This window comes from Stegodyphus dumicola, chromosome 12 (genome assembly GCF_044657685.1).
Source record: "Stegodyphus dumicola isolate Sdum_Otavi_A_Nest chromosome 12, ASM4465768v1".
NCBI lineage: Eukaryota > Metazoa > Arthropoda > Arachnida > Araneae > Eresidae > Stegodyphus > Stegodyphus dumicola.
In genome coordinates this window covers 117,222,757-117,236,224 of record NC_140779.1, presented here as the reverse complement: position 1 = coordinate 117,236,224, position 13,468 = coordinate 117,222,757, and the positions used below count along the sequence as shown (strand labels likewise).

General features: G+C 29.4%; 1 protein-coding gene across 11 annotated transcripts in view; it reads right to left on the bottom strand.

Moving 5' to 3' along the window:
• Piezo (piezo type mechanosensitive ion channel component) overlaps positions 1-13,468 on the bottom strand; it is a 260,388-nt gene that overhangs the window by 157,914 nt on the left and 89,006 nt on the right. For all 11 annotated transcript variants that reach the window (XM_085806866.1, XM_085806871.1, XM_085806868.1 and 8 more), the window contains exons 3-6: positions 12,993-13,064; positions 9,095-9,214; positions 2,708-3,206; positions 2,320-2,479 (exon numbers count right to left, since the gene is read on the bottom strand). In XM_085806866.1, the coding sequence (XP_085662992.1) occupies positions 2,320-2,479; positions 2,708-3,206; positions 9,095-9,214; positions 12,993-13,064 (851 nt within the window). The remainder of the gene's footprint in view (positions 1-2,319; positions 2,480-2,707; positions 3,207-9,094; positions 9,215-12,992; positions 13,065-13,468) is intronic.

The following is a 13,468-nucleotide window of genomic DNA, read 5'->3' as shown; positions in this document are numbered from 1 at the left end:
GGGTAAAGATTAATAATGCTACTTTCTTCAGTGTTATACTACTATTGTAGTATAACACTGCAGAAAGGAGAATTAATTAGATAATTAATTTATTCATTGCTCTCTTGTAGTATAACACTGAAGAAAGGAGAATTAGATGGACAAAGAGGAGAAACACTTCAGCAAATGTAGCTTTAAAAAAGACATGTTTGCAGCTTACATATATTTAGTCAAACAATTTTGTTAATGAAATTTCCGATATAAATGTTTGTTTTTAATATTAGACAACCTATTTTTTATGCTCAAGAATGGCTTATTTTATTATTTTTGTAAATTTTTGAATAATTTACATTTGTTAACTAAATAAATTATGGTGTAAAATTATCATCTTTTCATTTTCTATGTTTACCTATTATGCCGTTTGTCTTTAACTTAACCAGTCATTTATTCATTTCTTAAAAATACTAAATAATAATAATAATAATAATGATAAAGAAACCTTAGACTAATGCTAATTTTCATATAAAATTCAAAATAAATTTTACACAAAATCTGCTAACCTAGGGCTTCTTTCTTTAATCCTATAATTTGCATGTTTCCTTACACTTTACACGGCGTATTTCTTTTCTGCATAGATTTACTTAGTTGTTCCCAATACATCCCTGGTGAAAGGAAAATCTCATAAAAATCTGATCCCTCAAAGCAGCAAAGCTGGATTAAAAACCAACTGATGCCAGCAATGAGGCTCCAGTTTTCACTTTTTGATGACTAAAAACACAGAAAAAGAATAAACCAACCAGCTACAGTGATGACGAAACATGAAACATTTTTATGTTAACCTTGCAGTTACAGTTGGAAATATGGGTAAACGGTTGGAGAGTAAATGTAAGTTCATTTAGAATCGCCCCAGTGTCAATTAAATTAGAGGTAATCCAACTCTACATCCAGAACGTGTATACTGGGAAACATCTCGTTTCTCAGATCCAGGCACAGGTGATGATGCAGTGACAACAGTCACAAGGGGTGAAGTTACAGATGCCTTTGAATGGAGTGTGATTTAAGTATAAGTTTTGACAGCTTCGGGTGCAAAGATAAAGACTGGTTTAAGACAATCAAGGTTCACCACAGTTTCTTTGTGTCCAATAAATATCCAATAGTTCTTGGATGTGTGACACAGAATAGTCAGACATACAGGCATGCAATTAGCGAGTTCACTTAGTGCCACCGCAAGGCCCATGCCAACCTTATAGGAGACAGCATGACTTTGCCTAGTCTCATCCCAAAATTTAAGAAAAATCCCCCCCCTTTGAGGTTGGATCCAAAGGTCTCCCACCTATCTTCTATTACTGCCAAACTGCTCAAAAGGAGCCAGAAATACAAAATATTTTACCAATAGCACGAAATTTGAAAGTTACAAAGCAAATATATAATGATATAATAGGAATAATGATCAACAATATAATTTTCTACGTAAAGGATTAGTAACTAGACAGAGATATCAAAATGAGGTCTTATAATCCTACGTAAATGATTAGTAACTAGACAGAGATATCAAAATGAGGTCTTATAATCCTATGTAAAACATTTTAGAGTAACATTACTAACATTTTCTTTCTTTTTATAGATAAAATGTGTACACATGTTGAGAAAAAATTACATAATGAATTTCTTACAATTGAAGGAGTTAAACCTGATTTAAATCTTATACAAAACTTATGGAATGGCTTTGGAACGGCTGTTACCATGATAGAAGTCTTCTTCTACATATCTCAATGACTTGAAGATCATAGTTGAGAAACAGAATTGATTTAACCAACTTTTGTTAACTACCTTATTGAGGGTATAAAATCCCACTGCAATACATGAGTATGAATTACAGGAGATAATATTTCCTATGAATGTCAGAATTCTTCTTTTGTTTCCAATATATTCACATTTTCTAAAATTTAATTCTCATATATTATTTCAATTATTTTTCTAATTATTAATAAAACTATCCTATGTTTCCATATTTTTATTTTTCCAGTTTTTTTTTCCTTATTCCATATTACTTATTTTTCATAATTCCATATTTTATTTTTTAATTTGTATTTTTTCGTAATGGTGCTGGTTATTTATCAATAAATTCACTCAGTTTTATTTAAAAAATTTTTAGAAATCTTTTTTTTTTTTTCCCCTGCAAGTAAAGAAAGTTTTAAGCATATAAGAATACAGTACCTATTAACTATAATTTTTAGCATATCAATTAGAAAGCATACAAATTATGTGGATAATTTGTTATTTTCAAATTTATTTTAAAAGAATTTTTATGATTCAGAGCATTAGAAAAAGTACACTTACTGGTGAAATCAACTGCTTCCTTATTATCAAGGATAATAAACAATAAAGACCAAGAATAAAAAAAGGACTTGCATAAACTGTCCAAGCTTGTGTATGGAAGACTAATGTTCGTGCATCATTAGTACAGTTTTGTTCCACAAACTCAGGAAGACCAAGTAATCTAAAAATCATTTTAAATTAATGTTAAAATTTTTCAGACAGTAAATATATCCTATCTTTAAAATTTAATCCATTAAAGAAAAACATTTTAAATGTCTTTAAAATACAACTTATTGTTATCAAATAAAAATTTTTACAAACTAAGGGGATAGAAATAACATGAAATTAGTAATATGCTAATGATAAAAAAAGCTAAACTAAAAATATGTTATTCAAGTATTTTACATACCTTGCTGTTAAACTCTCTGGTGGAAGAAATTCTTGTACATAATCAACTTGATATAAATACAGAATGACAAAATGAATAGCACAATAGATTAAAAGTGGAATTTTTGTTTGGAGATATTTTCTACCAATTTTTTTATAACATGAAAGCCATGTGCAAACAATTAGAAAAGTCAAAAAATAAACTGCAGATGTCAATGAAGGGTGCATGATACCTGCACTAGCTAAAAAGAATAAAACAAATGCTTCTCCTGTCCAATACAACACTTCTGATCTTCTCTTTTTACGCCGTCTTACTGGCTTTCTACTTACATCACCATCAGCAAGTTCTTGAGTTTCTGGTGATTGTTGAGCATTTTGAAGTTTTTCACAGGAAATAAATACAGCTACAGATGAAAATAACACAAGAAAGTCTAATCCAATTAATCGCACAGCATCTAGGGCTTTAACTTTGTCTAAACGATGAAAACCAAACACAGCAAATAATCTGCCTTTCCATTCACCTGTAAATGAATCAATTATTTTACTTAATTACTTAATATTTTACTTAATATTCAAAGCAAACATTTGAAGGAACTGAATGATAACACAGTGCATTTTACATCTTTTTTTTCAGTAAAAGGTGCAGTGCAAGAGTTATTATAAAATGAGCCTATGAATACTCTTGTACTGATTCATCTTATAATAACTCTTAAAAAGGAAGTCTGCAAACTTGAACTCTAAACAATTTTTAAATTATACAAAATGAAAATTTTTGGAGCATTGACAGTGAAGATGCCAAAGTAGATTCATGATAACGCTTTCAAGATTATTTTTACTGAAGTGCATTTCATTAAATAATAATTCAATAAAGCAACACATGCATGGATTTTGGATACTAATAAAAATGTAATTGACAATAAAACAGAAATTTTAGGTACAATGTTAATAGCACAGAAGCAAGTCGAGAGAAGAATGTGAGAATTACGATATAGATACTAGATTAAGAATAATAAAGCTATGGTTCTGCTTTATTTCTATTGGTTGATTATATATTTGATTTGCAATATTAACATTTTTATAAGCTAAAAGATTTTAGTTTCAATTTTCCATTATGTAAGCATGAGTCATAAGTGTTATATAGGAATCACATGACAGGCATTAATTTTTAAATGATGCATCAGAGAGATTTATCATAAGTAACCTGTGTGTGTGTATATATATATATATATACATATATATATATATATACATACACACACGCAGGTTATGTTTTAAGTAAGGTCCATTTGTGAATATTATTTGAAATTTTGCATATGAATAAGAATAAGTGTGTGTGCAGTGTCCAAGCATTCTTTCTGTAGAAACTGAAACTGGTTTTCTTTGTGTGGCTAATTGTGAAACACGCATCTTGGAAATTATCGTGAGAGAAGAAAGTAACATTAATTTGAATAATTAAGAATTATTAAGAATTATTTAATAGAAACTTTGACCGTGGATCTGTTGAAGATGGTTTTTAGTTGTGGATTTCTTATGAGATTTGGATGATCTGGCATTTAGTTTGGAATAAATAAGCAATGCAATTAAGAAACTGCATAATCATAGTGCTCCACAATCAGATGGGATCATGGTTACAAAAGTAAAATTTTTATTTTAGAAATATCCTGATTTCTTTGTGTTATTATACAATAAATGTCTTGAATTATGTCAGTTTCCTAAAGTGAAGAAAGTTTCTAGAGTTTTGTTCATTCCAACATCTAGTGGGTCAGCCAGACTTGTATGTTTGTTAAAATTTTGTCTAAAGGTTTTGGATATACTTCTTTACTTGCAAATAGAATTTTCTTGATGAATAATTTTGTATCATCAAAATAATATGGATTCACACCAGACTATTCCATGGAAAATACTCTTCAAGGACATTATTAGCTAACAAAAATCTGAATGCCATGCAGATGTTGTCTCGTTTAACATCTTGGAAACCTCTGACTGTATTAGATGAACATCTTTGCTCTCTATCCTTAGAGATTTGGAAATCCCCAAAATATTTAACAGAATCTTTATTATTTTAATGAAAGGAAAGTTACAGATTTAATAAAGGATATTTGTATTAAAAGAATGGTTTACAAAGAATGAATTCTTTAGAAAAATTGGAGAATTTATTTTCATTTGCTGTAAGAGATCTAAGACTATTGACTGAAAAAGAGAAACTGAGATTCAATTTAGAAAAAACTTATTTATTTTACTCCAAAGATTAAAAAACACTAAAGCAATACAGCTAAAATATAAAGGTGTTAGACGTTGAAACATTAAATATTTATTTATTTATTTATTTATTTTTTACTGTAAACTGAATTTGGAATACCATTTTAATTATATTTATATAAGAACAATCTCCGTTCTGATGTACTGTAAAAGATTTCTCAGCTGAGTCACTAGCATCGAAAATTAACATTATTAGATTAATTTATAAAGCAGTTATTATTCCCATTATATTATATGGTGTTGGTGCTTGGAGTTCCAGAGCCACAGGCTTGCAACAAATCAGAAATAAATTAGATACAATACAGCAATCCTGGCTGCTACTTTTGACTAGATGTTTCAAAACTGTCTCAAGAGAAGTCATTTGCATATTGGCCACTACGCCCTCTCCATATTTTTATTGTTTTTATTATGATTGATTTAAATTACATTAATAAAATATTGATTTTATTACCTAACAGAGATTTTATGCCACATTTTTTAAGTTTTTAACATAACCTTATGAATCTTGCATTAAGAAAAGGAGTGGGATATCAAAGATAAAATGTTTGTGCAGGAGAAATGGATTATTTACAGACGGTTTGGAATCTGACAATGGAACTGGTGCAGCATATGTAGCTTATTTGTATCATACAGAAATGTGTATTGTGTATGTGGTTTATTTGTATGGTATATAAATACATGACAAAATACACTTTAATCTTACAATTTGGTTTATCAAGCCAAATTGGTTGCTATCATATTTGCACTTAAATGGATAGAAAAAAAAGCTGACTGTAAAATAAAAAGCGTAGATAATATATAGAGTGAGTGCATTAAGAAAGAGATAAATAGTGCTACTAGCTGCTATTTAGCATATCAAATGTTGTATGATCTTAAATTTACTTAGTTCGAAAACAAGTATGCTAATACTTGCGCAATAGCTGCAAAGTAAGACAATAATAATTTATTTACTAAAGAAATATAGATTATATTATCTCCTAATATTAATTTTAGTAGAAGTAGCTAAAACGTTTTTACATTCAAGTTACTTTAAAACAATTTTCGGAATTAAACTTCCTACTTATGGGTTCACTCTTTTTAGATACTTCTACTAAAATTAATATTAGGAGATAATATAATCTATATTTCTCCATAATATAAATAAATTATCTGCAAAGTAAGATAATAATAATTCTCCATAATGTAAATAAATTATTATTATCTTACTTTATTATTATCTTATTAGGAGATAATATAATCTATATTTCTCCATAATATAAATAAATTATCTGCAAAGTAAGATAATAATAATTCTCCATAATGTAAATAAATTATTATTATCTTACTTTGCAACTATTGTGCAAGTATTAGCATACTTGTTTTCGAACTGACTTTAAGATCATACAACATTTTATATGCTAAATAGCAGCTATTAACACTATTTATCTCTTTCTTAATGCACTCTATATGTTATCTCCGGTTTTTATTTTTATTTTTAAGTTTAAAAGTTTTTACATTCAAGTTACTTTAAAACAATTTTTGAAATTAAACTTCCTACCTATGGGTTCACTCTTTTTAGATACTTCTACTAAAATTAATATTAGGAGATAATGTAATCAACATTTATTTTTAACTAATTTAATATAATTTTAACTTCTCACAAACCTGTAAACCCTCAATTCCAAAGATTTTGGCTCCTATCGAAAAAGCTTTCAAGTTCAGTAAAGTTTCAAATTCACAGAAAGAAATGATTAGGCATCTTATCGCTCATAATCTGAAATTCAATAATAAACCTTTGAAACCAAATCAAACTGTGAGAGAAAGAGCTACAATGCGCGAAATTCATTCTAACCCAGATATTATCATTTCAAAGGCCGACAAAGGTGGCCAGATAGTTGTCATGGATAAGAACACTTACATCGATGGTGTCACTAAACTCTTAAACGAAGGACCATATAATCGATCCCTAAAGATCCTTCACCTTCGGACTTGTCAAAAAAAAAAACTGTGATCAAATCTTCGCAAATCATTTCAAGCAACTTAAAACATTCGCTTATCCCATCTGTCGCGAATTGTGCCAGATTATATGCTCTTCCCAAAATTCATAAAAGTGGTATTCCTTTCCCCCTTATTGTATCAAATTTAGGTACTGCCTCGTATCCATTAGCTAAATATTTAGTTTCTAGATTTTCAACTCTATTAGACAATAACATTTACACCATAAAAAATTCAATAGAGTTTGTAAAAAAGGTTAAAAACATTTCTAGTAATTTACTCATGGTTTCTTTTGATGTAAAATCATTATTCACCAATGTCCCAGTGGAGGGTGCATTAAGATGTCTAGAAACCAGACTTTGCGAATCTCATTTCTCTTGCATTGAAATTGATGAGCTAATTTCTCTCACTCAACTCTGTTTGAAACAAACACATTTTGTTTTCCAAAATAAATATTACAAGCAAACTGACGGATTAGCCATGGGAAACCCCCTCAGTCCCATCCTGGCTGATATCTACATGCATTATTACGAATCAAAATTGTTTGAAACTTTACACTTCCCGGCATGGTTCCGCTATGTAGGCAATACTTTTACCCTGTTTGAAGGTAATAAAGATGATTTAAATAAGGTTCTTTCAACAATGAATTCTATTGATCCTGCTATTCAGTTCACTTTTGAACTTGATTCTCTTCCGTTTCTCGACATTCTGGTCACACGTAACACATCCAACTTCAGTACTACGGTTTACCATAAACCTTCATCAGTTTACCTTCCACCACACCGTAAATCATGTCATCCGACTAAACAAAAGTTAGCTTCATTTTATTCCTATGTTTTCCGTGCTCTTCAAGTTTGCTCCTCCAAAAGAGCCCTTGATGAAGAACTAAATTATTTAAAAGCAATAGCTATTGACAGGGGCTTTTCACCCAACATTATTAATCAAGCAGTTAAAAAATTCTCATCTCAACACACTAAAAGGCACACTCTTGTTTTAGGAGATTATAAAAATTCTGTTGTCATTCCCTTCTTTCCATCAATTAGCTATAAAGTTGCACATATTTTGCAGAAATTTAACTTTCAGGTTGTTTAGTCTCCCATCAATAAAATTCCGAGTTCCATACCCATTCCGGATATGAATTCCTGGGGTATTTATAGGATTCCTTGCCAGTGTGGTTTAATTTACATTGGCCAAACTAAGAGAGCCTTAAAATTTCGCATCAAGGAACATAAGGCATATGTTAGAAAAAAGGAAACACAGAAGTCTTCTGTTGCTCAACATTGTTGGTCCGAAAATCACACTTTCAATTTTTCTGCTGCCAAAATTATTCAAAAAACATCTTCCATTGAAGAACTGGATTTTCAAGAGGCATTTCACATTCATAAAAATCTTTCTGTTCTAGTTAACGATCCTAATTCCAATCCAAATTTGCCTTCGGCCTTTAAAGAAATTATGTTTTAGTTCTGGTTTCACCAACAGATGGCGCCACTTGCTTATTCTTGTGCTTATTCTTGTCCAAGCTTTCTTATCTTATCTAATCATTATTTCCCATCTTGTTCATTTGCGGTTTTTCAGCTGAGGATGGTGGTTCGGTAAAACCATCGAAACTAGTCCTGTGAAAATTTTGTAAATATAATGCTGATTTTTGTTATTTGACTTCTGAATTATGCATGTATGTGTTTACACATATACATATTTCTGAACCTGCTTCTGATAACAGAAAAGTATAATTTTCTTTGTAGCAATTCTTTTTCCTCTGACACTTAATGAGCATCTTCTTCAAAATTAACACTTAAATGAGATGAAATAAATTCAGATGCATTAAAAACAGGGAAATCTAGATTTTTTACAAGGAGACTAGAAGATATTAAAAATCAGCAGTCTTTCACTTTTACTAGAACTGACAGTTCTGCAACACACTATTAAATGTTTTAATTGAAAACTTTATGCAAAAGCTCCAATTTCAAGAGCAAAAATTATCTGTTACATGCCACACTATTTTTATATGATTAATAATCTAACCACTGTGAGTACACATAAAAAAAACTGCAGATAAAAGAATATACATAAAGCACTATATCAAACATTTGTTTGTTTAGAAAATGAATGAATGAAAGTATGAAAGAATTCTAATAGTAATTCTTGATATGATAAAATAAGTTACATGAAAACTCACAATAATTTAAGAAAGAACCATAATTTCCAATACTCAGCATGACAGCTTGAAAGATTATATGGCATAAACAAAATATAATGCTGAATGCTACAACTGATTTCATGTATCGAGGAGAAGGACCTAGAATAAAAGTTCAAATGTAAGTTTTCTATTACTGAAAATATGTAACTCTTAGAAATTAAATATATATAAAATAATGAATTTTTTAACGTCTTACAAAAAGGAGATAACTTTTATAAATTCTAAATCTACATGCTTAAAATTTGCACACATAATTAAACGGGATAAATAAGCATACTGAATGGATCAATCAACCAGCATTTACTTATATTTAATTTTTTTTTTTTTTCCCATTTCTTAAAATACATTAAAGGACATGTCTGATTTTCAGAAAGACATAAAACTGTACCTCCAGTACTGATAGTTCTTGGTAAAATATAATATAGTATGTCAAAGATTAACTAAGAACTTTTGAAAAAGTATTATTAACTTTTTAAACATGATGAATTTTTACTCATTTTACCTAAGGTAATTTAACCCTTATCTTTTCTTTTAAAATTTAATTTTGTTATTAAGAAAAATGAATTAATTTAAAGAAAAAACTAAATTTATCAAGCATGAACATTTAACACAGTTGTGTATAATAAACTTACTTTGTTAGAAAAAAATTACTATATTTTGCCCAAAAACTTTGCTTTTTTGTGGTTTTCCCCACGCATAACGTGTGCACGAGCCAATCTCCCTTAAAACGTTCTTCATAAAGGCATCTCTCTTCTGAGGTAAATAGCTCTTTAGATAAAATGCTTTCCCATGATTAAATCAACCAAACCAAAAAAAATTACCAATCACAACATTTTCTTACAGAAAAGTCAACAGCTTTCATCTAATGCTGAATTATTTAAATCATACTCTAATAAGGTCCTTAACTTCTATTTATTTTTGCTTTCCTTAAGAGAATATTTATGATTTTAAGAAATTTTATATCTATAAACAAAATACTGGGTTGGCACATGAGTTCTGCACCCCCCCCCACAAAAATAAATAAGAAATAAACAATAAATCAATCAATAAAGGTCTATTGGTCTTTACAACTTCTTCCTAACATTCAACTAGCTTTTCAATGCCTCGATGGTAGAAATCTCTGCCTTTGAACAGCTCAAACCAATTTCGAGCCAACTGAAGAGGCATTGCTTCTTTGCCATACACTTCACAAATCTCTACAGCAGCTTCTGTGACTTCTGGCACTTTTATTAAATGCAAAAAGCAGAAGGTGTCAAAAATGCTTTTTTCTGTTAACCTGACATTTCATTTTAATAACATGAAAAGAACAAAAATTATACCAGCATAAAAAAAAAACTATTCTATAGAGCACATAATTCTCTATTGAATAAAGTGCATTGTCAAAACATTTTATTTTTCAAGCAAAATTTTCATTTGCAAAAACACCAGGACTTACAGACCAACCCAATACTCCATACCATGGGTCACTATGAGAAATAGCAGTCCATATAACTCATTTAATTTACATGGCCGTACAGATTTGTTTTATTCACAAATTTTCAGTGAATGAAATGTGATAGCAATAATTTATGTAGGCATCAAAATGTTCTCTGCTTGAACAATGTAAATACATTTATTAAAAACAATAAACTCAAACATAAAATATAAAATGCTACAACATTATCTTATTTAATCAATGATAAACAGTAACAAATTTGCCACATAGCATAAACTGCTCTAGTTTTAGCATTTAAAAAGCTGAATGCTATTGAAAAGCACTAACTGATGTTATATTAATAATACGAACTATATACCAAAAAAGATATACAGTAAAAGTCTAACTATCCAGCATCCAACTAACTGGAAAGCTCAAGGAATTGGAATATTTAAGAATTTTAGAAAAATGTTTTTCTCCAAAAAATTTAATAAATGAGAGATTTGTAATGCCATTATACCAAGTATAATAATATCAACACATATACGTTGTAACCAAACAGCCTAATTTAGCACCAATAATGCATACGCATGAGGTCACAACACAATCATAAGAAGTTTGTTTTTGTTTAATGGTTGGTTTGATTATGGCGAAGCACTCTAGGACTCTTTGCCTGTGGGAAAAGATCCTCAATGGAGGGTTTTAAAGGAAACTGATTCATATACAACTTACACATGGGAAAAACCACTAAAAGCCCATGGCCAGGTTTCAAATCCCAGAAAGAACTACCAGTTTTCAGCAACTTTACCGAATCGGCTGCTGGTAGGCCCCCTTGGTTTAATGTAAATTCAATTATCTCGATAAGTCAGTTTAATTTTTATAAAGGAAGATATGTTCTCTATTTTCCTTTTTTTTTTTTTTTTTTTTTTTTTTTTTTGTCAAAATTAAAGAGAGTAATGTTTGGGATTGCATAAAGTGGAATAATTTCAAAGTTATAGGATGCAGGCATAAAAAAAAAAGCAATAACAGATAAACAATGGCAATGTAATGTGAAAAATAATATGTCCTTCACTTGTAACTTTTAACACTGCACCTCCACACTTTCACTGACATGTAGTTTAATTTAATGGCCATTTTCAAGTACTGGAAATCAAGGTTTTCAAGTACTCGAAATCAAGGTAAAATCAAGGTTTTATAATAAAAATAAAATATCATCTTTCTTGAAAAAAAGATCTACCCATTTCCTAACTTCTCAGTATATCAAACATTTTTAACATTTTTTTTTTAAAGCAAACAAATTAATATGCGAGTCTTCTCATGATAAGAGAATTAGAAGTGATCAATAATTGTTAATGTTTATATGAAAAAAGAAATTAGAATAGTACACGGTTTACTTGGAGCTCTTTTTGTTGCCAGCAAACTATAAATGATCGTAGTTAGGACTGTGAGACATTTGACGATGGTTTGCGCTGGTGATTTGTAATAATCTTGGACCCATATACATAATGGGAACCATAATAATATGGAAGTACTGTTAGGGATTGAGTAAAAACTGCAAATACTGCAGACTATTATTCTTAGACAAGCCTCAAGATTTTCTCGAGTGCATTAGGAACTTAGCACCATGAATTCAAGATTCTTAAAATTAACCACTATATAGCAAAATTACAGATTTTTTTAATAAAAATAACAATGAAACAACTGCAAAGCTAAATTATGATTATAATAGTTATATAAACAGAAAGAGGCCACTTGCAGTTATCATTTATTTAAATAAATTACTTTGACCTTTTTTTAAAAACTGGTTTGACAATCTGCTATTCATAGAAAAATTACTATTGCATATTGGTATTTCTTTTTTAATTCTCTACTTGTCAACTGGTTTTGCATGGTCCCTGATTTCAATTTCTCCCTCCAATTGGCTAGCAGCAGTAACATCATGTGACTACTTGTTTCTGCTGCCTTACACCAGAGTTGTATCTTCCAAGGAGTCAACTATGAACTTTTGCTCTTGCAATCTACGTCTATGAAATCTTACCATCTATATAAATTGGTATCATTCGCACGATTTACATTCGGCTTCTAACATGTTTGGAAATTGCCATCATTTTTTATCCAGGGATAGCACAACTGTGTTCAGCTCAGCCAAATAAATTTGTAGATCTGTGATTTTTCGAAAACTTTTATTTTCAAAAAATGAAAGTGTGCTAGCAACTAGAAAACATTAATTTCATGCTATGTTCTCTAGATACTGCAATCTACTAAAACAGATTACGCATTTCTGTTCATGTTAACTTCTGGTTTAATTTTGCAAAAATAATACATATCTAATTACTTAATCTTAATGATTTAGACCCTAATGATGTCATAAATTCATAAAAAGTATATACATGTAAAAATATTTGCACACTTCTTTAAATATAACTAAGACATATGATATTTGCATTAACTATAATATCTTACCAGAAAGAAGTGGATTAATTAACAGGCACACAAGGTAAATAAAGGAAAAGAAGTTGAACCTGAAAACAACAGCTGAAAAAGAAAATAAAAAGAATTACTACAAAAACATTTATTGTATAAACATATACATAACATTGTATATGAAAAATATTGCAGGAAGAAAAGCAGAAAAAGTCATAAGTATAACAAATTCACACAAAATATTTTTTAAATGCCAGAATGCTGCAATTTACAAATCTTAATAATAAGAATTTATTGATAATTTGATTGACTGGTTTATCTTTTAATTTGCATGTACTAACAATATTTTATGCATATAATTAATCAGCATGTCATATTAAAAACATTTCAGTGTAAATGAAATCTTACCATCTTGCATGTTAAAATCTTCTAGATAACAAAATCACAGAGAATATTTGTTAAAATTTACCATAGCTTGGTGAAATTTTTAATGATAAGCTGGCGGCATTTTGGCA